This window comes from Tachysurus fulvidraco, chromosome 18 (genome assembly GCF_022655615.1).
Source record: "Tachysurus fulvidraco isolate hzauxx_2018 chromosome 18, HZAU_PFXX_2.0, whole genome shotgun sequence".
Classification (NCBI taxonomy): Eukaryota; Metazoa; Chordata; class Actinopteri; order Siluriformes; family Bagridae; genus Tachysurus; species Tachysurus fulvidraco.
In genome coordinates this window covers 18,290,815-18,314,936 of record NC_062535.1, presented here as the reverse complement: position 1 = coordinate 18,314,936, position 24,122 = coordinate 18,290,815, and the positions used below count along the sequence as shown (strand labels likewise).

The window sequence follows — 24,122 nt, the reverse complement described above, 5'->3', positions numbered from 1 at the left end:
ATGATTTGTTCCTTGACATTATGGGCGTAACCTGAAGAATATAGCTGAAATATTGTACAGTGTAACAGAGTACATGCTTCTTTTTATAAGTCGTGGACACTTAATGTGTAAGTGTAGGGTTGTGTTTTTTTCAGGAGACAGATAGAGTTGAAGTGCAGGTTTAATTGGTGTCACACAGAAATCAACAAGAGCATGACATGAAAGTAATAAACATCTCCAAACAACACAAGAGAACATTCCAAGATCTTGAACATAACATAAGCCTGGGATCTTGTGATGTTCAGGGGCTGATGGGTGACAAAGTCCTGATCTGTACTTCACTAAACTTTTCAGCCTGTCCATCATTATTTAAACTCTGAAGTAGAAGACTGTATTGGTCCAAATATTTAAACATGACACCTTTTGTGTATCGTGTCTCTTTTGCCTACAGTGAATCTCTGTGCTCACAAATTTGCCACCTACTTTAAGGACATAGATTCTGTCATGTTCTGTAAGTTCTGTAATGTGTTGGTCTGCAGTTGGAGAGATCCCTAAAAACAGCATTAAGATAATTCATTGTGATTAGAAATCAGGTAAGTGTGTACATTATCTAAAGTAGAAATGTAATGAGACTTTTACACGAAGTTGTAGTTTTTTAACTCAAGTACAGTTTATTTTGTCCTTTGAGCACCACTGATAATATATTTAATCTCATTTAAGAAAATCAACCTGTGAAAGTCATAATCCAGCATCAGGAGTGTTGCTAGAACACAACCCCATTTCTGATTACTGATTGTTTGATGAGGTGGATTACAGCAGATACATCTGATAATAGTATAATGTATATATAATATAACCCTATACAGTGACCATAAAAAATTGTTCGTTCAAATATTAAAATTTCGATCTTTTAATAACATTTTTTGAACATATCCTGTGCATCCTTTTCAGTCCTACTTCCTGCCTCCATCACTGTTCCATGTCCCTCCAATTGCTCCTCCTACTTGACTTTCTGTGATCTCTGTGGAAACTTCGGATTCATTCAGACGGTACTTACATTTACATTTATGGCATTTAACAGACTCTCTTATCCAGAGTGCCTTACATTTTTATTTCAATTTATACAACTGAGCAAATGAGGGTTAAAGGCCTTTCTCAGGGGACCAACAGTGGCAGCTTGGTGGACCTGGGACCCTGCTTTAAAATACAGTACATGACTGAGGACTTAGGAAACACAGCTAGCAGTCTGGTGCTTCATGTGTTAATGAGTTGTGGTGTGAATTGTTTAGTTGAATTGTTTAGTTGAATAAGTACATGTTTTAAGGTCTAATTAACTTGGCTCTGTTCCCACACTAACAACAAATCAATCATGTAGTGATTTTATCATTATACTTTATCATATTAACATTTGCACATTATTGTGTCCCCTGGAATGACTAAAACCTGGAAATTTCACATACAGTATTTTAGTTCTTTGAGGTTCTCAGTGAGTCCTCAGGGCCACGGTGCAGCCTTGTGCTACAGGACAGAAGCTTGTTCTTATTTCGGCTTGGTTAATTTGGCGTATATTGAACTGCACACTGGATAAGAGATGGGACCGGACATTACGTCTGGGGTTTCAGAGGCATTCTCTTCTGCAGGACTGCTGTGCTGTATCTCACTATATAAGATGTCCTGAAATTACAGTATAGAAAGGTGAAAAAAAGTATATGTAAGTGCATTATATATAAAAATAGATCTATACAAACCTCCATGTTCTCTGCAGAATTGGGCTGGCTTGTGCCTGAGAGGGGGGGGGGGGGTGAGAGAGAGAGAGAGAGAGAGAGAGAGAGAGAGAGAGAGAGAGAGAGAGATCTCAGTTTAATTGTTTATAACTATATAATGGTATAAAGAGGATTATATTGTACCTGCACTGCTTTGAACTACTCTGAATTTGAAGACACAGAAAATGACTAACAACACCAGCAGGATTCCACCAAAAGTCCCTCCAATGTAGGAATAGATGCCTGTAAAACAAACAAAAACATAATAATAAATAAAAAATTATTCTAAACTGTAATAATCAGTGAGGTTAGAGAATAAAGACTGGTTTATATAACTATGTAAACCACAGTGATCTTTATAATAAAACACAACCCAGACAGTGGGCTAGAGTTGGGAGGAAGTGAGGTCTGTGTGCGTGCGTGCGTGCGTGTGTGTGTGTGTGTGTGTGTGTATACGTGTTTGTGTGTGTGAATGTGTGTGTGTGTGTGTGTGTGTACGCGTTTGTGTGCGTTTGTGTGTCCATTTGTGCGTGTGTGTGTGTGTGTGTGTGTGTGTGTGTGGTTGTGTGTGTGTTTGGGAGTGTGTGTTTGTGTGTGTTTGTGTGTGTGGGTGTGTGTTTGTGTGTGTGTGTGTGTGTGTGTGTGTGTGTGTGTGTGTGTGTGTGTGTCTGTGTGCGTATGTGTGTGTGTGTGTGTGTGTGTGTGTGTGTGTGTGTGTGTGTGTGTGTGTGTGTGTGTGTGTGTGTGTGTATGTGTAGAATTAACACTCCCAACCACACAAACACACTTTCAGACTAAAAATGAAAAACTACTAATCACTATATACTGTAGATCATGTCCTAAAGATATCATTAAATATTCTGATAAATTTGAGCATTTCTTCTTTAGGACTGAGGACATGTCGTATGTCGTATGGAGAAGTTTGGATAAACATCAAAATACAAGCAACGTGTCATAACAAGCAGTCAAGCTGTGCCTTCATTTCTGCTTTCAGTTTTTCTGGGCTTAGAACGAACATCTTTAGTTTTGTTCCATACCTGAAAGTGTCTGAGACTCTCTGGGCCGAGTAGAACTTCCTGTCGTCTCTGTCACACTTTCTGATCTATATGTTGCTGCTGTAATGTGTCTTTCTGTTCATTACACACAAACAAGTCCACATCAGTCTCCAGTAACACACATCACACGTCAGAATATTTATATTAAGATTATAATATTATATTATTTGTATTAAGATGCTTTATTTTTTAATTTCTTACACGAACTTGTAAAACTTTATAAACTTACACACCTACACTTTTACACATTTCTCATCACTGCATCTCAAACCACAGGCAGCACCTTGTAGGTGTCATTTACCCCTCAGTGTGTGCCAGGGGGTACGACTTCACTTTGTGCTTTATTCTGAGGGCAGTACAGGAAGGTAGCTTGTAATAACCATTCTTTCCCCCAAAGACACTGAAATTCGAACTCTTATTTTATTTTTACTTTTTTCATTTTTACAGCGATTTTGTCCATTTATAGTTAGATTTAATGTTGCGGAGCTTCATTCCTGTTCTCATTAATCATCTAACAGTAATTAATATTTATCCCGTCAGCAGGATCTTTAATAAAATGGTAAATTATGTCCTCATGTCCTCAAGGCTGGCTGATTCATTCATGTGAGAAAACGTGTTGTGTTGTAACCAGGACCTGATATTATATAAAACCTGACATTATATAAAATCAAACCTGCTTTTTTTGATGGTTTTGTCTAATGATAAAAACATTTATACATATTTATTCATATTATTATGTGTATAAAGAAAATCTATAGAAGAATCACTTAGTGAAAGTGGAGCAATAACGTAGGTAAACGATTCTTTGAGCTGAAACAATTAGACCAATTAGATTAGTTTACAAAATGTATAGAATTAATATGAAAATGTATGAATGGAACTCATACCCTTCATCACAGTCAGGTGAACTACAGTAATCAGGTCCTGTCCTGTTATTTCCACTCCACAGCCGTATCGTCCTGAATCCTCAGAACTCAGGTTATTGATGCTCACCACAAAAATATTTTTCTCTTTGTTGTCATGCAGAGACAGTCTTCCTTCCAGCGTCCACTCATTCTGTCCATCACTTTTTATAAGAGTCTTACAGTCTTTCTTAATTCCTTTACAGAAATATTTGTGAGAGGTTTTATATTGTGCAGCGTAAGAACAGTTGATGACCGCAGACTTGCCTTCACTTCCTTTGTCATAGACAACATCATTCAGCATGACACCCAGGACTGACGCTACAAATAAGAAAACAGTACAATGTTCATTCTTTTACATAATGTTAATGATGCATTTACATAGTTAATTAACAAATAAATGAATAAATAAAACGTTATCAGATAACTTTCACCTGAATGTCTAGTGAAGATGTTTTTTCTTTTTTAGACGTCTTTATTTTTTAAATAGCGAGGTTTTACAATACAGGAAATCAACAGTTAGGTTTGTTGATCAATCTTTGAAAAGAAATCTTCTATAAACTTATCATCTTACCAGCCAGCAGGATGAAACAGGTGCTGAAACTTTTCTTCATCTCACAGAGAACTGATAGAATCTCAAGATTCTTCAAATGTGTTTAAGAATGAGTGAAAATGTCCTCTCACCGCTGTGTGTGTGCTGTGTGTGTGCTGTGTGTGTGTGCGTGTGTGCTGTGTGTGTGTGTGTGCATGTGTTTGTGCTGTGTGTGTGTATGTGTGTTTGCGTGTGTGTGAGTGTGCTGTGTGTGTATGTGTGTTTGCTCGTGTGTGTGTGCTGTGTGTGTGTGTGTTTGAGAGTGAGTTTGCTGTGTCTGTGTGTGTGTGTGTGTGTGTGTGTGTATGTGTGTGTGTGTGTGTGTGTGTGTGCGCGTGTGTTTGTGCTGTGTGTGTCTTTGTGAGTGAGTGTGCTGTGTGTGTGTGTATGTGTTTGCGCGTGTGTGAGTGTGCTGTGTGTGTATGTGTGTGTGTGTGTTTGAGAGTGAGTTTGCTGTGTGTGTGTATGTGTGTGTATGTGTGTGAGTGTGTTTGTGAGTGAGTTTGCTGTGTGTATGTGTGTTTTTGTGTGTGTGTGTGTGTGTGTGTGTGTGTGTGCGTGTGTTTGTGCTGTGTGTGTCTTTGTGAGTGAGTGTGCTGTGTGTGTGTGTATGTGTTTGCGCGTGTGTGAGTGTGCTGTGTGTGTATGTGTGTGTGTGTGTGTTTGAGAGTGAGTTTGCTGTGTGTGTGTATGTGTGTGTGTATGTGTGTGAGTGTGTTTGTGAGTGAGTTTGCTGTGTGTATGTGTGTTTGTGTGTGTGTGTGTGTGTGTGTGTGTGTGTGTGTGTGTGTTGTGTGTGTGTGTGTGTGAGTGTGTGAGTGAGTAAGAGGGGAGGATGTGGTTTTGAGCCACTATTGCTCTCTCTTACACCCTAACATACTGAATGGTTTACACACCCTGACAAAAGTCTTGTCGCCTGTCCAAGTTGTAGAAACAACAAATAATAACTTGACTTCTAGGTGATCATTTGGAATCAGAAGTGGCTTATATGAAGGGCAAAGGCCTCTAGATTACGCTTATTTTACCAAAATAAAATCCTATCATGCCTTAATTATTTAATTTGGACAGAAAGGTCAGACTTTGTTTAGACAAAAGTCTTGTCATTTAACAGAAATAACAAAATTAAAACAAAATTAGAAATTAGAAACAAAAACTAAAGTTTTGATTTCCTTACTGTAATGGTTCAGTTTAATTTTTAATTGTAAAGAAAGATGATTTTGGTTATATGTTGAACTTTAAGCGCCCTCTTGTGGCGAGGACTGGGATGGTAAGTTCCGTATTACACGTGTCGAGTTCATTGTACAAGTGTCAAGGCAGAAGAGCGGATCGTACGGTGAAGTTGTGACCCGCATAAGGCTGTGTTATTTGTCATTTAAATATAAAGTTCATTAATCATTATTCATTACGGTTCATTAATCTAGAGATGCAAATGTTGCTAAAAACAAAACGTAAAGTGCAAAGAGTGAGCATTAGGTAGCGCCGTATGCTAGCGGTCCTTTGATATGATAATTATGGTAATTTGGAGTTCGTGATTACGAGCTATTACCTAAAACTAAGGACATAATTACCAGATGCACATGACAATGAAACTTTTAATGCTTAATGTGTTGATTTAATGTTTTTTTTGTATGTTTTTAGGCAGTAAATACTGTAGTTAGCTATGCATGTTGAATATGTAATTTGAATAAAATTCTAATTGCTGTATATTCTTTGTCTGTTTACAGTTTTACAAAATATCAATGTTAAAGTTAAATGAGAAAATATTCATTAAAGCTATTGCAAGATTAAAAGCCATGAACCAACATCTCACTTGTTCACTGTCTGTCTAACTGGATAGTGAAGACAGAACACTTACTTACTGTCAATAGACTCCAATCATTTAATCATTTAATATCATATTCAAAAGCAAAGAAAACTAAATATTCATGTCATAAGATACAAAAATACATTTCTAATGATGAAACATTTTGTATTTTTGTCCTAAATTGTACACTCTAAAAACTGCTGTGTTAAAAACAACCCAATTTGGGTTATTTTGGCAACCCAACGCTGGGTCAAAAAGGGACAAACCCAACGCTGGGTTATTTTAACCCAACTAGTTGGGTTATCATGTTTAACCCAGCATGCTGGGTTGTGATTTTAACCCAACTATTAGTTAAAAATGCTGACACTGCTGGGTTTAATTTAACCCAAAATGGGTCAGAAACTTAAGTGATTAAAATAATGAATCTACAGCAATACTTACTTCAGTAATCCAACCTCACCCACGGGAAACACGGAAGTAATAATGATAGTGTTTGGGGCTCAGACACACTTTCCCAGTTCAAAAGCAGATTAAAAACTCACCTCTTTAGTCAGGCGTACACACACACACACACACACACACACACACACACACACACACACACACACACACACACACACACACACACACACATATATATATATAATTCATCCCATAAAAGTATGCACCTATACTTTAGACTTGCACCTTTTTTATGAACAGCAAATATGTTAATCCCTCTACACTGCTTCTCTCTTTCTACCCATCCCGAGGCATCCAGACATTGTACCAGCTCCGATCGTCTTCCGTGTGATGAAGATTTTGGACCTCCACTGAGATGAGGCTGACTCTATGAAAATCCTGAGACATCTACAGATCTACCAGCTCCAGTTGGACTCTATGATACCAAGAGGAGATCTGAACTCCATGTGATCTTTAAACCAATTCAACACTTGTTTGACTGTATATTTGTAATCACACCCCCAATTCCACCCATATGAGGATGGGTTCCCCTTTGAGTCCGGTTCCTCTCAAGGTTTCTTCCTTACCAATTTAAGGGAGTTTTTCCTTGCCACTGCTGCCTGAGTCACCTCAGACTTGCTCATTGGGGATAAGTAAATACATACATACATACATACATACATACATACATACATACATACATACATACATACATACATACATACACACTGTGAACTATATATATATCTTAATTTTTTACTATATTAATTTTTTTTTCTCCTTATCTTTAACTTCTGTTCTATGTTTATGTTCTGTAAAGCTGCTTTGAGATGAAGCCTGTTGTAAAAAGCGCTATACAAATAAACTTGAATTGAATTGAATTGAACTTGAAGTAAGTGTAAGCAATTTAGGTGATCTAAATAAAATGTCGTCCTTCGTTTTATTAATACACATTTTCTTATATTTGTAAAGGATTTCTAGGCTAAAATAGCAAACCTTATATCTAATATATGTCTATTATACGGAGCTGATTTCGTCATAACAGCGTGTAAAACGCTTGCATTCTATGAAAATATCACAGTAAATGCATCACTGACTTCAGTCAGAAAAATTTACCTTAAGAATACAAATTTAAAATATGAAAACATTTCATAACATTTACATAAACCTCAATATCTGAAGATATAAGAATCATCAGTAAGAATCATCAATTGCAATGTAATTGCAGTGTTGTAAAACTATACACAGTTTAATTAATAATAAAATAAAAAACAAAAAAATAAGTTACAGTTTGTCTGCAAAAATGAATGCTGGCAGAACAGGAAGTCCATACACCACAGTGTGTAGAAACTGCCACACCAGGGAACACTGCTTGCTGCCATCAACTAATACATAGAAAATATTAATGTCAGTCAAAAGGCATTTTATCCACGAATTGCTCCTAAATTATCCTAATTATACTGGGTGTGTCACGAATAAAATGATTTTGAAGAATGAGAATGAAGTCGAACATGTTTAATTTCAAACCTTAACGTTATTTAGCCTGAGCTGACCTCAGTCATTCCCGCTTGTCAACCTCACAGCGAAGTTTTAACCAAAATGTAGAAGCAGAGCAGGAAATTGGATGTCCTAACAAAATATGTTACAATCAAGTAAACTCCGCCGTATCAAACCCGTATTTAACTCAGAAATCATTTAAAGTTTTAAGATAAAGTAGATTTAACATGTACAAAAGTAATATTTAAAAAGCATTTACCTTTGTCCTTCAAAGCTCCGATGAAGATGCAGGCTTTCAGTCAGTTAAACTGAGATTACTTCACGGCCAAGTGACGTAATCTCAGTTTAACTGACTGAAAGCCTGACCATCGTTAAATACATATTGAATAACTTACGTTTCAGACAGAATTAAAATAACAAAGAAAATGGCGGCTTCTCGCACAGGTGTCATCCGATTTTCACATTGACGTGCATGCTCTCTTTCACGTCCGTGTTATCAACCCAGCGCCGCTGCTTTAAAGCTCAAGACAATTTTCAACCCAAACTTGGGTTAAAACAACCCAAAGTCCTACCAAGCAGTCTCAACCCAGAATTTGGGTTGAAAAACAACCCAGCATTTTATAGAGTGTATTTTCAACTATATGCTATTTACTTTAATTAAACAACAGACATTTCATTCCCAGTCCTGCTGCTGACGCACCTACATGTGAATACTGCAGTGAGTTCGAGCTCACATAAATCTTAGATTAACGATAAAAGCAATTGAAATCTTTGTTACTGCCTGTTTGTTCCTGTTTTTTTTTTTTTACTTTTACAAACTAAAGACTCTGGAATATTTTGCAAAACTGATCCCTCCTTTATTTCTATTAACTGGCTCGTATAAAGTCACAGGGACAGTTATAATGTAGAGAAGCCACCATTTACATCTACAAAGTGATAATGACCAGTCATTTAAGACCTGAGACAAGAGAATGATTTTCCCTTAATTCCAACATGTTCTAGCCTATTAAAGAACTATATGATCAATGGCTTCAGTAGCCGCACTAAGATCAGGCAACACCAGCAAGGAGACACAACCCTGATCAGAGGCCAGTTGTAGGTCATTTACAACTTTAACCAGTGACATCTCTGTGCTATGATGAGGCCTAAATCGTAACCTAGGATTACTACTTGATATATTTTATCGGGGTCATCTAGCAGTCTCTAACAGATTGTCTGTAGCTTATGAGGTTCTCTATCCATGGCACTTGTAAATCATTTAATATAATTTGAAACCATTTATGTCCTCTCAAGTGCTCTAGTGTGTGTGTGAGTGTGTGTGTGTGTGTGTGTGTGTGTGTGTGTGTGTGTGTGTGTGTGTGTGTGTGTGTGTGTGTGTGTGTGTGAGATCTTTATACCAGGGTGCCAGTTTGCGCCCTGGCATCTGGGGCATTTACCAGGTTTCCTAGACCATCCTACACCTGGTAAATGACCCTAGCCCCAGACACCACACCCAAGACTAGTTTCACCACTGCCAATGGCAGTTCTTCTCTTTGGCCTGCAAGGGGCCCCTGCCACCTATCAATAGGCAGTACACACCTCGATGATGCAGTCATCCACTCCTCTACTTCACCGAGCACTTCACCCTCACCTCCAGATTTAAAATAAAGACCACTTTTTTATCCATCTCTGGTTTTGGTTTGTCTGTCTTCAGCCCATTTCAGCTACGAGTTTGTTACAAATATTGTTCATTTTTTACATTTTTTATTTTTGAGTGCGATAAAAATAAATGACAAGCCATGTCTTACACCTGTTACACAACTTTGTGTCATGCTATCAAACAAACACAGTGTGTAGACTAGGCTTGCACATGCATCACCATTAGGAACAATACATACATTTATTAAAAACAATGATGCAATTTTAAAATGTAATGCCTTGATAATGGGTCTGTAAAGTCTACAAACTGTGTTCCAAAATAGCAGTGATGTAAAACTGTGTTACAGAAATTCCTTTAAGCAGAAATAATATGGAGGTCTCAGGGTAATTGGGTGCAAACTCCAAATTTTTTCTTCATTTCAAGTCTGTGTTGTAACACTAAACGTTGTCTAAAAATGGTGTTCTGTTCTTCTTTTTTCTTCTTTATTTTCTGCTGTGTGAATGATGAAATCTGTAAGATCAGCAAAATAATGTGAATATTCTGCTGTTATGTCATTTTGAAGATCCTAAATTAAAAACACTGAAACTGCATTAGCCAAAACAACAACAACAACAAAAACTGTTATTTGTATCTATTAATAAGTCTATTACTAATTAAATGCAGTTTATATCACAAATGTATTTTTATTAGAACGATTTATTCCCATTTCCCATCTGTCACCAGTTATATTTATGTACTAATGTTGCCTTTGAATGGTGCTTTGTGTAAGTTTCCTCTGAAGTAACTTGTAGTTGCTGAAACTGGTTGCAAAAATCCTCAGTCACTTGCAGAACTGAAAAAGAACAGAAAAGAGGAAATTGCATCCCAGAAGCGCTCAGCAGCGATGTACACTGACGACACATCATTTATTAATCATGCTCGTTATTTATCTGTAGCCAGATTTAATGCAATGCAGTGATGTTAATGTGAGCCACAAGTTCTATAATCTCTAAAACTCTCAAAAATAGTTTAGTTCATCAGCCATAAAAAAGGAAAATAAACTTTTATGTGGCTGCTTTGGTATATTTCTCAGGAATCTTTCCAGTCTTACGTAATTTTTAGGTGCTTACATGTGAACCTTGTGAAAAGTAATTCAAAACGCTGTTGGAAGAAGTAACCAAAGTGAGTTTACTGCTCTATGAGAAGAGTTTTCAGTATAAATTTATAGCTTTCTTGGAGGATTTCGTTCATCATGATGTTTCAGCTGTTGCTCTTCTCTCAGCTGACGAGTCTCAGTAAGTCAGTCCTTATTTCTTATATATGTACTTATTGTACTGTTCTTCCTTGAATTTAACATGCCTTACACCACAGTGCTGTTAAATTCAAGATTCTGATTGGTCATAAATAGTTGAATAATTGTCTATAACAGCAGCTTTATCTATATATCATGATGCTGTTTGTTTAGTTATGGTCTCTATATACTATGGAAAAAGTGATAGATAGATTGATGTGATAGTCATTTTTTTACTCAATCTTCAGACCTCATTTTCATGGAGAATAGATGGAAAAATTATTATACTGCAGTTGTGTCTTGGGGATATTGTACAAATAATAATAATAATAATAATAATAATAATAATAATAATAATAATAATAATAATAATAATGGGGGAGTTGTCTTTGGTAAGGATCACTGACCGCAGTTTAACCAAATACAAAGTATTTGTTTAATTTCTATTTATTTGTGTGTGTGTGTGTGTGTGTGTGTGTGTGTGTGTGTGTGTGTGTGTGTGTGTGTGTGTGTGTGTGTGTGTGTGTGTGTGAGAGAGAGAGAGAGAGAGAGAGAGAGAGAGAGAGAGAGAGAGAGAGAGAGAGAGAGAGAGAGAGAGAGAGAGAGAGAGAGAGAGAGAGAGAGAGAGAGAGAGATTATGACTGGTGGTGTTTATTGTAAGTGTTTGTTACCTTTTTGGACCCCTTTATCGTGCGTAATGTTGCTCCCATATAAAACAGTTCAGCACAAGCCCAGACATTTTTAGGGACATGATTGAGGACAATGTCCCGTCCAGAGACAAGCTGTTTTGTGTTGAGGTTTTGTTCAAACCCACCATCGAAAATACCCTCGCTAATGAGTGTGTTTTTTTTTTTCATTGGTTGTTGCGTTAAATCTTACCCAGATACAATAGTGCTATTTTCTGATTGGCTATTGTGTAGCCTCTTTTTTGATTGGCTGATAAGTGTCAGGCTCAACTAAGAGCTCCAGGGGAGACGCGCTTGATTCCTGCCCGGTTCCATAGAGACAACGGTGCAGACAGAAACATTTTGGGCGCTGTGGCATATTAAATAAATGATAAATAGTCAAAAAGTTTTTCTGTGTGAGAAATGTGATGTGTGAATGGAGAGAGTGACAAAAGACAGAAATGAGGGACTGTCACTCTCAATGTGTGATACTTGACCTAGGCATTCTGTTGCATTCTAATCAACATTAGCATGGTAACTGTAAATCTGTTTCATCACACAACCCCATTTATTGTTTTACTCTAACAGCAGCACATACAGCAGTTTATTTCTGTGAGTGAACTGAGTGTTTGATGGGGTTCAGGATAATAATCTTTAATCACCTCTTTTATGTATCATGTTTCAGCTCTTGGGAATGAATGGAGTGTGAAATACAGCCAACTTAATCTCTGTGCTTTAAAAGGATCTACAGTGATTATGAACGTCACTTACACACACCAACCAGGTCTTACAGTGACAAAGAGGTTTTGGTTTATTAACCCAGTTGAGGGTAAAGTGCCGACTGACCTGTATAAGGAACCAGGTTACTCAGGCAGAGTGACGTATTTAACAGATGTACAGAATCACCCCCCCCTCAGACTGAGTGATGTGAAGAAAACAGATGAACAGATGTACTGGGTCAGTGTCTTAGCAAAGAAAAGCAAAAATAACTACCTGTACCACTTTTATCCAGTAGTAACCCTCAAAGTCACAGGTAATGTACAGTACTGGTTTTTTTATTATTAATCACTATCAGCACATCTGATATTGATTACCATGTTAAATCATTCTGAATTTCTCGTCCACTCAGAGCTAAGAGTGGAGACTCCTGAAAATGTGGTGGAGGGAAATCACACAGTGTTAGTGTGTAACACCACCTGCAGTCTCTCAGACACACCAACATTCATCTGGTACAAAAACAACCACATTATTGACACAAAGAACAACAATAGCACTCTGACTCTGCAGAAGACTAAAGCAGACGACGCAGGCAGGTATGAGTGTGCTGTGAGAGGTTATGAACATCTACGTTCTCCTGCTCAAACCCTCAGTGTGAAATGTGAGTACATGTGAATACATTACAGGTTACTGCACAGGGAGATTGAGCATGTTTGGAGTTTGTGTATCATAACTGAACATTGTCATGAACATTGAATAAATCCTTTCTCTAAGAAATGCTCTAATGCTATTGTACACCTCAGAAATAATACCCTTCAGCTCTTGAAGGTGGTGATGTACTAATTTTATTATATAGCTTGCACTTATTCTATGCTGCTAACTTTTGAAGCAATTGATGACCTCTGCACTGGTTATTTTTAAATCGCATTATTTTCCTCTTGTGTGTTAATTGATCAGAAATTATTTCTGATGAACATCATTTGGTATTTATTTATTTATTTTTACTAGAGGTCATAATTGTGTTTCTTTATTTTATTTTATTTTTTCTTCAGGATTTTGGATTTGTTTGGCCACTAGAGGCTCTCATTGTGCTCTTTTTTGTTTGTTTGTTTGTTTGTTTCTTCACACAGTTATTATTCTCATCTGTGCACCTTTTCTGTTCCTTTCTGGGGTATTTAACTAGCTGTTTTTAACGTGTTTCTTTGCTTGAGGTTTTGTTTCTAGTTTTGTTCCAGTATTCTCTTTTTCCTTTCTTCTGCCTTGTTTGTGCTCCTGATGTTAGGCTGCTGTTTTCTTCATTTTTGTCCAGTTTCTGTGAAACCCTCTTTATTTATTTATGTATTTATTTATTTATTTATTTATTTTCTGTCACAGATTCATGGCAGTAATGGTTTTAAAAACAAGGCAGCAGTGACACTATCTGTGAACATTCTGAATGCTGATAGTTGTGATATCCTGATTGTTCTCTTTTCTGTAAAAGACTGTTGAGAAGGATTGATTTATGAATAGACAGCAGAGTAGCTGTGTAACGTGTGTACAGCAGATGCAGATTAAACACAGCTGAAATGTTCTAGTTCAATTATGTCGCTGCTCAGAGAAACGTGATTAAGAAATATCTCTAATAAAGTGCAGAAAACATTTGTTCCCTTTCGAGGGACTGACGCAGCACCTCGTTCCCTTCTCAGGGAACCGGTTTACATACGTAACCTGGTGTAGTTTTGTGATGCACGTTAAGATGTGTTTATTTTAAAGCTCTAGTTCAGATAACAGCAGATGGTTAGAGTTGTTTAGAAGAACAGAATCTTCATTAATTTTTGTGATCACTGGCCAGTGTGGACATCACACATTTTATATATTTTATATATAAAATGCTCATATTATTATGTTGTTTTCTTCGTTGCTAGATAGTTGCTATCGTCTTTAACAAAGCCAAGTAACAGTTGTCAAATTTAGTTATTTTTCTTTACTGCTGTTCATTATACCCACATGAATAAAGGTGGAAAGGAAACAGGGTTTCTACCTTGTAAATCAGTAACGGTGCTGCATGTGCTGTACCTTTAACTTTTTAGAGTTTTAGCAAATCAGAGCTGCATAAGGTTATTTACTTTAAATTATTATTTTTTTTATTTATTGTTCACTACTAATTGGCTATTTTTATATCAAGGACAGTCGTATATTGTATATGTGATAAATAAAATTTGAATTTCAATCAGATTCACAAAATCTTGCCTTAATGCTGAATTTTCCTTCATTCACGTGAATGAACAAAGTTGCATTAAAACATGTTGCTCTGTTCAGCAAACATGATTTACTGTGTACTTCTAAAAGCCTTGGAATAAATTTGAACTCCTCACAGTCACCCAAACCCAGGTCCTGACCTGTGAGTCAGCATCGTACCCACTGCACATGATTTAATGACCTTCATTTAATATTATTGTCATTTCTTTCTTTTTTTTTAGCTTAAGTGTTAAAACTTTGAAATCTAAACTAGTGGTAGCTACTATAAGTTCATACCTGTTTAAATATCAGTTATATGTTGCCTTGACTTTACTACATTACATTTAGTTTAAACAACAAAATCACATTTCCATGATTTTTATGCAAATTATCCATTTGTTATTTTCTCTTAAATCTGACTTCTGAAATTTTCCTTTGTTTCATTTCATTATTTTGACCTGTAGATTAATCATTATTTCCATCCTCAAACCGCAGATCGTCCAAAGAACATCTCAGTGTCCATCAGTCCCTCTGGTGAGATAGTGGAGGACAGTTCAGTGACTCTGACCTGCAGCAGTGATGCTAACCCACCTGTACAGAACTACACCTGGTTTAAGGGGAAGACATCAGTAGGAAAGGAAAAGACCTACAACATCTCCAAGATCAGCTCTGAGGACAGTGGAGAGTACAAGTGCAAGTGCAGTAATGAAGTCGGACATCAGTACTCTAACAGTGTGACTCTGAAAGTTGTTGGTACAGTAAGAGGGGAACTTGACATGATGTGGTTATACTGTAAGTTTTGAAATGTGTGTGAGATTGATGTATTTTTGGTGGACAGGTCAGCAGAGAAAAGTACAAAGCACAGCGATTGTAGTGGTCATCTTGTGTCTCTCAATTATTTCTCTCGTTCTCACCGTTGTGTTTCTGAGGTAAGCTGCACTAAAAGTCTACAGAGCTAGATTCTACATTAAAAGTAATATATATATAATATGTTATATGCATCTCAAGAATATCCAGTAGATAATGGAAATTACAATAATAGGTTTCTGTTCTATACAGAAAAAAAAAGATGTATTGCTGGTCAGAAGAGCACACTGGACAACACGTGAGTCCATAACCGTCAGTTATCTGTACACAGAGATATTTATATGAATATAATGCAGACAGTTGGTGTAATAATAAATGTATTGATGCAAATGAAGCATGGCTACGTTTAAAGCTAAGTGGTTTATTATTACATTGCCAATGATTTATTTATTATTTATTTTCAGTGACAATGATTTCAGATTTTGGAATTTAATTATCTAGCAGAAACCTTTAATCAACTAAAGTTGTGTTATATTTTTTACCTTTTTTATTTGAATGTAAAATTGCTTGGTTGAACCCTCGCTAGTAAAATTTATACTGATATAGATTTATATTGAGGAGAATTAAAAATTGTCCTTTGTAAGAGGGTTTTTTTAAAATAATGTAGATGTGAATGATGAAAAACACTGATGTACAGTAGGTGTAGATGTCACCCCTTTAAGTAATTATTGATCTCATTTTATTAGCTTATAATATATTATTGTTTTAATCTTCAGGATAATGTAGCTGTCCAATCTGCTGCACCTCAGTCTAACTCCCGCTTGGTAAATCAGGATGAAGATCAGTATGCAAATATTGCATACCCGAGGAAACTTTTGAATTCTGTAGTAAGCTCTACTGTGCAGGTTCGTGATAAAGAGGTGAAGAATCATCAGGAGGAGGATGTTTTGTACACTACAGTAAACATTTCCTCTTCACACAGGTGAGGTGAACTTAATCATATATATATATATATAAATATATATATATATATATATATATATATATATATATATATATATACAGTATATATATATATATATATATATATATATATATATATTTATATATACATTATATATATATATATATATATATATATATATATATATATATATATATATATAAAATATAAGTATATATTATATATATATATAAGTTTTTTTCCTTGCCATTCTATCTATTTTCAGTTTCTTTATTCTTCCTTTATTTTGTTACTTTATTGGTAGTTATTCTATCAAACCTGTTCATTCTGATTCATGATAATTTTGTTTATTTTTATCTGATTCTACCCCACCCCCAATATAACCTTGATTCATACTTCTGATTTATTATGGCTTTATAAACAATATTGATGATAAAACACAAGGCAGTCTGATGCACAACAATTGTATGGAACATGTTGATATTTGTGAACACTATGATCACTCACATGTATAATTGAACAGGTTGCAGTGATTCAGTATTAATTTGTTAAAGGTGGGGTGCATGATGCTTGAAAGTCAAATGGGTGTCAAATGGGTGTTTTGATAGCTCCGCCCCACACATATATACATAACCCAGGAAACTCATATGGCGGAACCTGCTGGGGCGGCTGACCGAGGGGATATTTTTATCAGTGAATTAACTCACTGAGTAATACTATGGTAATACAAATGTGTTTTTGTACTGTAGTACTGTGTTGTACCGTGAAAGCTCATCCGTTTCACCTTGAAAACAACGTTCAACACCTAGAACCTGAGGCTGAGGTAACGGCAGGTACCCGCCATGTCAATGTTTCAAACGCTGTAGGACATTCCCACTGAACACTCTCTCAGCTGCATATTGACAAGACACGCCCCTTTCTGCTCATTGGCTGCACTTTTGTTTTGTTAGTTGGCCTGACTCAGTTTTCTGAAGCATTTCTCAAACATTGTGCACCCCACCTTTAATCATTAACATGCCCCCATCACCCACCTGCTTTCAGCAAGCACTTTTTAGTGTTAGCTTAGAACAAACATGATAAAACACAAACAGATTGTGTATCTGAGGCCTTTATAGTGTTTTATGTAAATTGACAAAATCTTTCCGTGGGGTAATTGGACCCCAAAGATCGCATCCTGGTGATTATTATTATTATTTCTTTTTTTTCTCAGCAGGCGAAAGGCTGAAACTGTAGAACATCCTTCAGTCATCTACAGCAGTGTTAAGTGAGCAGCACTGGCACAAAACCCTTCTAACACCTTCTAATATTTGTAATATTTCAACACGCTGGATGACTGCCAGCTTCAGAATAAGAGACAGAGGCTGAGAAACAGACACTTGCTTTATTTTTGACCTTTTACACGCTACTAAGCTGAAAACATGGATAGCTATAGTTAGATCATTATAGTAAGTGACATTTAATGGCTCATAACATTTAACGAAGGCTAAGTACAAAGGTTTCCCTCTGGTGGTCTGGACAGGAAGGTTGGTGGGTGATATGTTTTTTTTTTGGTGGGTGGGGGATGAGGGGGGGGGGGTGTTCTAAAGTACTATTTACCAGAACATGCAACTGCTAATTTATACTGTCTTTATTTTTCCAAATTGGTGTGTGAAATATCTTGACAATAAGATCAACTTGATCAAGTGATTATCAAGCTAAATAATTTGACTATCAGGTGAAGTAGATTTAATGAACACTGCTGGTGTAGATTACAGCACATCCACTCATTTTCTACCGCTTATCCGAACTACCTCGGGTCACAGGGAGCCTGTGCCTATCTCAGGCATCATCGGGCATCAAGGCAGGATACAACCTGGACGGAGTGCCAACCCATCGCAGGGCACACACACACACAAGCATTCATAATAATCAGCAAGCTTCTCTGTAAAGCTTTACAAGGCTTCATTTTGAAGCATCTGTTTCTGACAGATGAACAATGAAATGACTCTTTCTTAAATGAGAGTGAGCTGAAAGTGGATACACATCTCCTGTGGATGCATCTGGAGAACACATGCACTATAAAATGATGTTGTAGCCTAGTGGTTAAGGGGCACTACCAATCAGAAGGTTGTAAGTTCAAATCCCAGGTCCACCAAACTGCTACTGTTGGACCCCTGAGTAAGGCCCTTTACCCTAATTCACTATCTAAAAATGAGATAAATAAATGTTAGTCACTCTGGCTAAGGGTGTCTGCTAAATGCTGGAAATGGGAACGCAAATTATGTATTGATTGTGGATGTAATTTGGTTCATTTGTTTTGTTATATAGTTTTGGATATTCATGTTAATTTAATTTGGATTGATTTGAGTCTGATGGACATAATTTGTCATGTGATATAATGGGTGTGAAATAAAGTTTTTTTTTTTTAATGATTTTTCTTTAAATGATCTCTGGATATTAATGCACTAGTGTATACATGATATATTTATAGATTTTACTGAAGTCCTATTAATAAGCCTTGCTTTATAATACAAGAGTTACTAATGAGTTTATAATAAAAAATAATTAAATTAAAAACACAATAAATTGTAATAACAGGTGCATATAAAATATAGTAAAACCAAGTAAATAAAACACACACTAATTAAATAGTTGGGCTTATAGATGAAATATTTAAATGAATCCCCCATACTCTAAATTATGACTATAAAAACGGAGTTTAAAGTATATGCTTATTCTGTATATAAATATTCTGATGTATAATTAATCAATCATATAGTATAACATAAATAAGTCATCTCTCAACTGAACCTATTTGCATACCTTTGATTATTCTACAGTACATAGAACACACACATGTGCACACACTGCTGTATATACATATATAAATACGTTGGACTTTTTAAATAAAGCATGAGTTCTTGTGGAGGACTTCTAGATGCTTCCCGCTATTACCAAGTGGAAACTGTGATGAGGTTAAATTAATAGATGAATGTTATTTATTTCACTCTGCTGTAGATTACAGTGGAATCCTCAGCATTGGAAAGCATTGGCCTACAGAAAGAGAGAGAATAATCACATTATGATCCAGTATAAGATAATTTCCAGCTCTGTTAGACTGTAGGAAACAGACCAGCTCCTCTCACCTGTAGTCCGCAGCAGTGCATTTAAACCTAACACTAGCATACTGAACCTCTCCATCCTCACAGCCCGAAGCTTTCAGAGCAGAACTCTCAACGTTCCCTGGATCAACTGCCCTCTGATGTACAACACTCGCATACAGAACTTCATCCTGATTGGTTGAGGCAGTGTTGACTGGATTTGTCACTGCTATGTTGTCATAAAGATTATCCTGATGTGGGGAACATGACAATGCTGAACATTTAAACCACAGCATGCTGAGTTCTGGATTACTATTCGTAATCATTACTACAGCAACTCTGACAGTAGCACAGCTGCAAATCACAGCTTTATATTTATGCACTCATTCTAATGATTTTCACAGAGACGTGTATAGCAGATGCACCACATAAATAGATTAAATAATCCTTTGTAACAGTCAGAGGTAAACCACTAACTTTAAGTGTTCTGACATTTCAAGGAAGAGTGATGACTGTAACTGTGTTCCACTTGACTGTGGCTCCTCTAACAAGGAACTTGTTTTGTGTACTTTCCACAACATTAAATAAAACTACACCAGGTTACGTATGTAACCCAGTTCCCTGAGAAGCGCAGAGAATCTGCAACAGGACTGATGCTGTAGGACCGCTTCTTTGAGGAAGTTGTGTCAATTTAATGGCTCGGGAATCACACATGACGAAGTGATTACACGCCAGCAAGTCCATATAAGGGCAGCTACGTCACATTACTCCAGCCTCTATTTGTCTGAAGGAAGTGCTAATTTGTTCCCTTCTCAGGGAACTGGGATACATATGTAAACTGGTGTACAGTAATCCCTCGCCACTTCGTGGTTCAAGTTTTGCGGTTCAAGTTTGGTGGTTCAAGTTTCGCGGCCTCAGTGCATCATTGATTTTTCAAAAATATTCATCAAAAAATAAAAATAAAAACAGTTTCCCAGGATGCCAGACAAAGAGAGAAACTCTCTCAGAGGCTTTGTACATACCCACGGGCACTCAGACAAGGCACATGATTGGTTCCCGGCGCGAGATCTGAGCTGATTGGCTGTGCATCATAGTATCCTCTCCCAGCTTCTTCCCTTGTTGTATCTCGTCACTGTGGTTCACGCTCAGTGTACATGAGGAAATTGTGTTCGAAATTAACTTTTCGTTAAGCCCTTACAATGCCTCCTAAGTGCCGTGCCCCTTCGAAAGATTCCTCTAGTGAGCCCAAGAGGAAGATGATGACCATCAGTGAAAAGGTCAAACTTAGGGCCAATCCTACTTCGCGGATTTTCACCTATCGCGAGGGGTTCCGGTCCTCATTAACCGTGATAAACGAGGGACCACTGTAGTTCCCTTCTGAGAGAACTCAACACTGCATCAGGGTTGTCACTATGGGAATGTCAATACCCATGCTGACAAGCACCAGTTGAGGACTGTGCCAGAGGCCTGGGAGAGCACAAGCGGACTGGGAACAGAACATCTATAGCACTGCAGGACCCTGGGACCCTGGCATCCTTTGTCCAAACTGCTGCAGCACAAATATCTTCAAGGGAACACCCCTGCCTAAGGCACTGGAAAAGGCGATACCCCTAGTGGAGTGAGCACTGATGCTGAGAGGCGAGGCAACACCGTGCGCCTCATAGGCCTGAGTAATGGCCTACCCAGTGTGCCAGTTGCTGTTTGGAGACCAGTTTATCCTGACTGTTACAAAGGATTATTTAATCTGTTTATGTGGAGCATCTTCTGTACACGTCTCTGTGAAAATCATTAGAATAAGTGCATTAATATAATGCACTCATCCTTGCACTCATCCTTATGTTTACATTTCTATCAAAAGGAAACTGTACACATAAAGAGACTCATACAGCAGACGCTCAACTTAAACAGACTAAAAAAAACAGAATGATCATTGATATGGTTAAGTTTTCTGTATGGAGATTTAGAATTTTGACTCATTAACATCAAGAGAGAATAAAGAACATGTTTATAGCCGTCTAACTTAAGTGAGAAGAGGGAGTGATTTATGTCATGGATGTTCCTCAACATTACCAAAATTATTAGCACATAACAGTTTGAATGTGGCTGTCACGAATGCGGGATAAAACAGACCCAAATGCAGGATAGCAAAATAAACAGGGTTTAATAACAAAAGGAACACGAAACATGAACACGAACTAGGGACAGGACAACACGACAAAACAACCAAAGACAACAATAGATTCCGCGCGGCACAAGGCAACGCAGCACAGATAAATAGACAATGATAATGACAATGGGAAACAGGTGTGTAGAGACGGGAGGAGCAGACGAAGGCGGGACAGACACGTGACGAGGAACATAAACAAAACGCACAGGCTGAGGCCTGACAGTGGCTTAAAGGATACACAAATACACTTCCCAAAAGTGTACATTCATTTACCTGTTTAAAACTCTCATCTGGTCTTGATCTAATACTTGTCTTTTTTCTGTTAAAACAAAGAAACAACAAAATACCAACAATGAATGCCCCAGTACGTACACACTAAACCTTTGGCTAAAACCTCACAACTATATGCGGTTCTTCTACAAAATGTTTCCACAAAGATGGAAGCACAGAATTGTATAAAATGTCTCTGTATGATGTAACATTACAATTAAAATCCACCAGAATTAAGAGGCTCAAGCAATGTTCCAGCATGACAATTTCCCTATGAACAAAGCCCCTCAGCTCCAATAAGACATGCTGTGGAGGTTAATGTTGCAATGAAGAAATTGAGTGTCCTTCACTAAGCCCTGACTCTGACTTAACACCACTGAACACCTTTGGGAGTCATTGGAACTGGAGTCTCCTCAACATTAGTCTGATTTCACTAATGCTCTTGTAGATTAAAGAAAATAAATCCCCACAGACACAATCCAACATCTGGTGGAAAGCCTTTTGGTAGAGAAGTGTGTAGCTGATTATTACACAAAGTAGGTAATGAATTTGGAATCTGCAACAGGAGTGTTTACTGGAAAAATATATTCAGGCACACAGATTTGTACTCTATTTTTTATATTAAGGTGAAAATATTCTGTAATTTCTTACCTTATACACAAGAAGGTGACAGTTAAACAAATACACACAACCAGAACAACACCAAGACCTGCGTACACACCTGAGCTCAGGGAGTCTGTGTGGATGACAGTGTAATAAATATCAGTGTTAAATATTTATTAGTTTCTTATTTATAGATTTACATCATCACCTCACCATTAATAGTGACAGGCACTGCAGCTGATCTCTCAGAGCCGTGTTTATTCTGAGCCTCACAGTAATACTGTCCACTCTGTACAGCTCTGTAACTCTGTCCAGATCCTACAGGTGATGATTCTTTCACCTTAAACCAGGTGTAGTTCTGTACAGGTGGGTTAGCATCACTGCTACAGGTCAGAGTCACTGAACTGCCCTTCATTATGTCACCAGAGGGACTGATGGACACTGAGACGTTCTTTGGAGGATCTAAAATAAACAGGAAGATAACACTTTAAAGCAAATAATGTGAGTTTTATCTATAACTGTCTGATAGAAAATCTTCAGATTTTACTTACACAGAACATTCAGAGTCACACTGTTAGAAAACTGAGGTCCAACTTTATTACTGATCCTGCATTTGTACTCTCCACTGTCCTTAGAGCTGATCTTGGAGATGTTGTAAGTCTTTTCATTTCCTACCTGTGTAATCCCTTTGAACCAGGTGTAGTTCTGCAGAAGTGGGTTAGCATCACTGCTGCAGGTCAGAGTCACTGGACTGTTCTCTACTATACCACTAGAAGGACTGATAGAAACTGAGACATTCTTTGGAGGATCTAAAATGGACAGGAAGATAACACTTTAAAGTAAATCTGTAATAGTTTTATCTCTAATTGTCTGTGAGGAAATCTTCAGCTTTAACTTACACAGAACATTCAGAGTCACACTGTTGGAGTCCTGATGTCCGACTTCATTACTGCTCCTGCACTTGTACTCTCCACTGTCCTCAGAGCTGATCTTGGAGATGTTGTAGGTCTTTTCCTTTCCTACTGTTGTATTTCCTTTAAACCAGGTGTAGTTATGTACAGGTGGGTTAGCATCACTGCTACAGGTCAGAGTCACTGAACTGTCCTCCACTATCTCACCAGAGGGACTGATGGAAACTGAGACTTTCTTTGGAGGATCTAAAATGGACAGGAAGATAACACTTTAAAGTAAATCTGTAATAGTTTTATCTCTAATTGTCTGTGAGGAAATCTTCAGCTTTTAACTTACACAGAACATTCAGAGTCACATTGTTGGAGTACCGATGTCCGACTTTATTACTGCACTTGCACTTGTACTCTCCACTGTCCTCAGAGCTGATCTTGGAGATGTTGTAGGTCTTTTCCTTTCCTACTGATGTCTTCCCCTTAAACCAGGTGTAGTTCTGTACAAGTGGGTTAGCATCACTGCTGCAGGTCAGAGTCACTGAACTGCCCTCCACTATCTCACCAGAGGGACTGATGGACACTGAGATGTTCTTTGGACGATCTAAAAAGGACAGGATCATAACACTTTAAAGTAAAGATGTAATAGTTTTATCTGTTATTTTCTGTCCTCACAGCTGAACTTGGAGATGGTGTAGGTGTTTTGTTGATGTCATCATCACACTAAAGAGTTCCAATATATTCTACTATATCGGTAAACCAATCAACAATTGCTTTGCCAAAAATCA

General features: G+C 37.3%; 3 protein-coding genes and 1 long non-coding RNA gene across 5 annotated transcripts in view; 1 reads left to right on the top strand and 3 right to left on the bottom strand.

Moving 5' to 3' along the window:
- Positions 1-627: 627 nt before the first annotated feature.
- On the bottom strand, positions 628-4,497 carry LOC113643838 (polymeric immunoglobulin receptor-like). The gene is made up of 6 exons (XM_047803620.1): positions 4,274-4,497; positions 3,685-4,020; positions 2,780-2,872; positions 1,887-1,985; positions 1,728-1,762; positions 628-1,653 (listed from the first exon to the last, which is right to left on the bottom strand). Exons 1-6 carry the CDS (start codon positions 4,311-4,313, stop codon positions 1,519-1,521), a joined length of 738 nt encoding a protein of 245 aa, XP_047659576.1. The 5' UTR covers positions 4,314-4,497; the 3' UTR covers positions 628-1,518.
- Positions 4,498-7,318: 2,821 nt separating this feature from the next.
- Positions 7,319-8,367, bottom strand: LOC113643831. Its single transcript, XR_003440884.2, has 3 exons — positions 8,293-8,367; positions 8,064-8,165; positions 7,319-7,921 (listed from the first exon to the last, which is right to left on the bottom strand). It is a non-coding gene; the product is annotated as an uncharacterized LOC113643831 (long non-coding RNA).
- A 2,164-nt stretch (positions 8,368-10,531) lies between these two features.
- LOC113643841 (B-cell receptor CD22-like) lies at positions 10,532-18,048 on the top strand. 2 transcript variants are annotated; one of them, XM_047803561.1, is made up of 8 exons: positions 10,532-10,946; positions 12,293-12,640; positions 12,737-12,985; positions 15,037-15,294; positions 15,380-15,470; positions 15,601-15,646; positions 16,125-16,330; positions 17,523-18,048. In XM_047803561.1, the coding sequence occupies exons 1-8, from the start codon at positions 10,904-10,906 to the stop codon at positions 17,578-17,580; spliced, it is 1,299 nt and encodes a 432-aa protein (XP_047659517.1). In that variant the 5' UTR covers positions 10,532-10,903; the 3' UTR covers positions 17,581-18,048. The 2 variants fall into 2 exon arrangements, with proteins under 2 accessions (XP_047659517.1, XP_047659518.1); XM_047803562.1 differs by having other exon boundaries at positions 10,534-10,946; positions 17,526-18,048.
- LOC113643839 (hemicentin-1-like) overlaps positions 17,675-24,122 on the bottom strand; it is a 276,071-nt gene continuing 269,623 nt past the window's right edge. Inside the window, 8 exon segments of the mRNA XM_047803071.1 lie at positions 17,675-19,345; positions 19,438-19,643; positions 21,833-21,878; positions 22,481-22,565; positions 22,646-22,894; positions 22,984-23,241; positions 23,332-23,589; positions 23,681-23,938. Of these exon segments, the coding sequence (XP_047659027.1) occupies positions 19,291-19,345; positions 19,438-19,643; positions 21,833-21,878; positions 22,481-22,565; positions 22,646-22,894; positions 22,984-23,241; positions 23,332-23,589; positions 23,681-23,938 (1,415 nt within the window). The 3' untranslated portion in view covers positions 17,675-19,290.

Bases quoted from the DNA above. Each gene is read 5' to 3' on its own strand.
- LOC113643838 (XM_047803620.1), bottom strand. From the start codon at position 4,313: ATGAAGAAAAGTTTCAGCACCTGTTTCATCCTGCTGGCTG. The intron at 1,763-1,886 runs GTACAATATAAT...CCCCCCTCTCAG, and splicing joins AGTAGTTCAAAGCAGTGCAG to GCACAAGCCAGCCCAATTCT. The intron at 1,654-1,727 runs GTTTGTATAGAT...CTGTAATTTCAG, and splicing joins ATTCTGCAGAGAACATGGAG to GACATCTTATATAGTGAGAT.
- LOC113643841 (XM_047803561.1), top strand. From the start codon at position 10,904: ATGATGTTTCAGCTGTTGCTCTTCTCTCAGCTGACGAGTCTCA. The intron at 10,947-12,292 runs GTAAGTCAGTCC...ATCATGTTTCAG, and splicing joins CTCTCAGCTGACGAGTCTCA to CTCTTGGGAATGAATGGAGT. The intron at 12,641-12,736 runs GTAATGTACAGT...TCGTCCACTCAG, and splicing joins AGTAACCCTCAAAGTCACAG to AGCTAAGAGTGGAGACTCCT.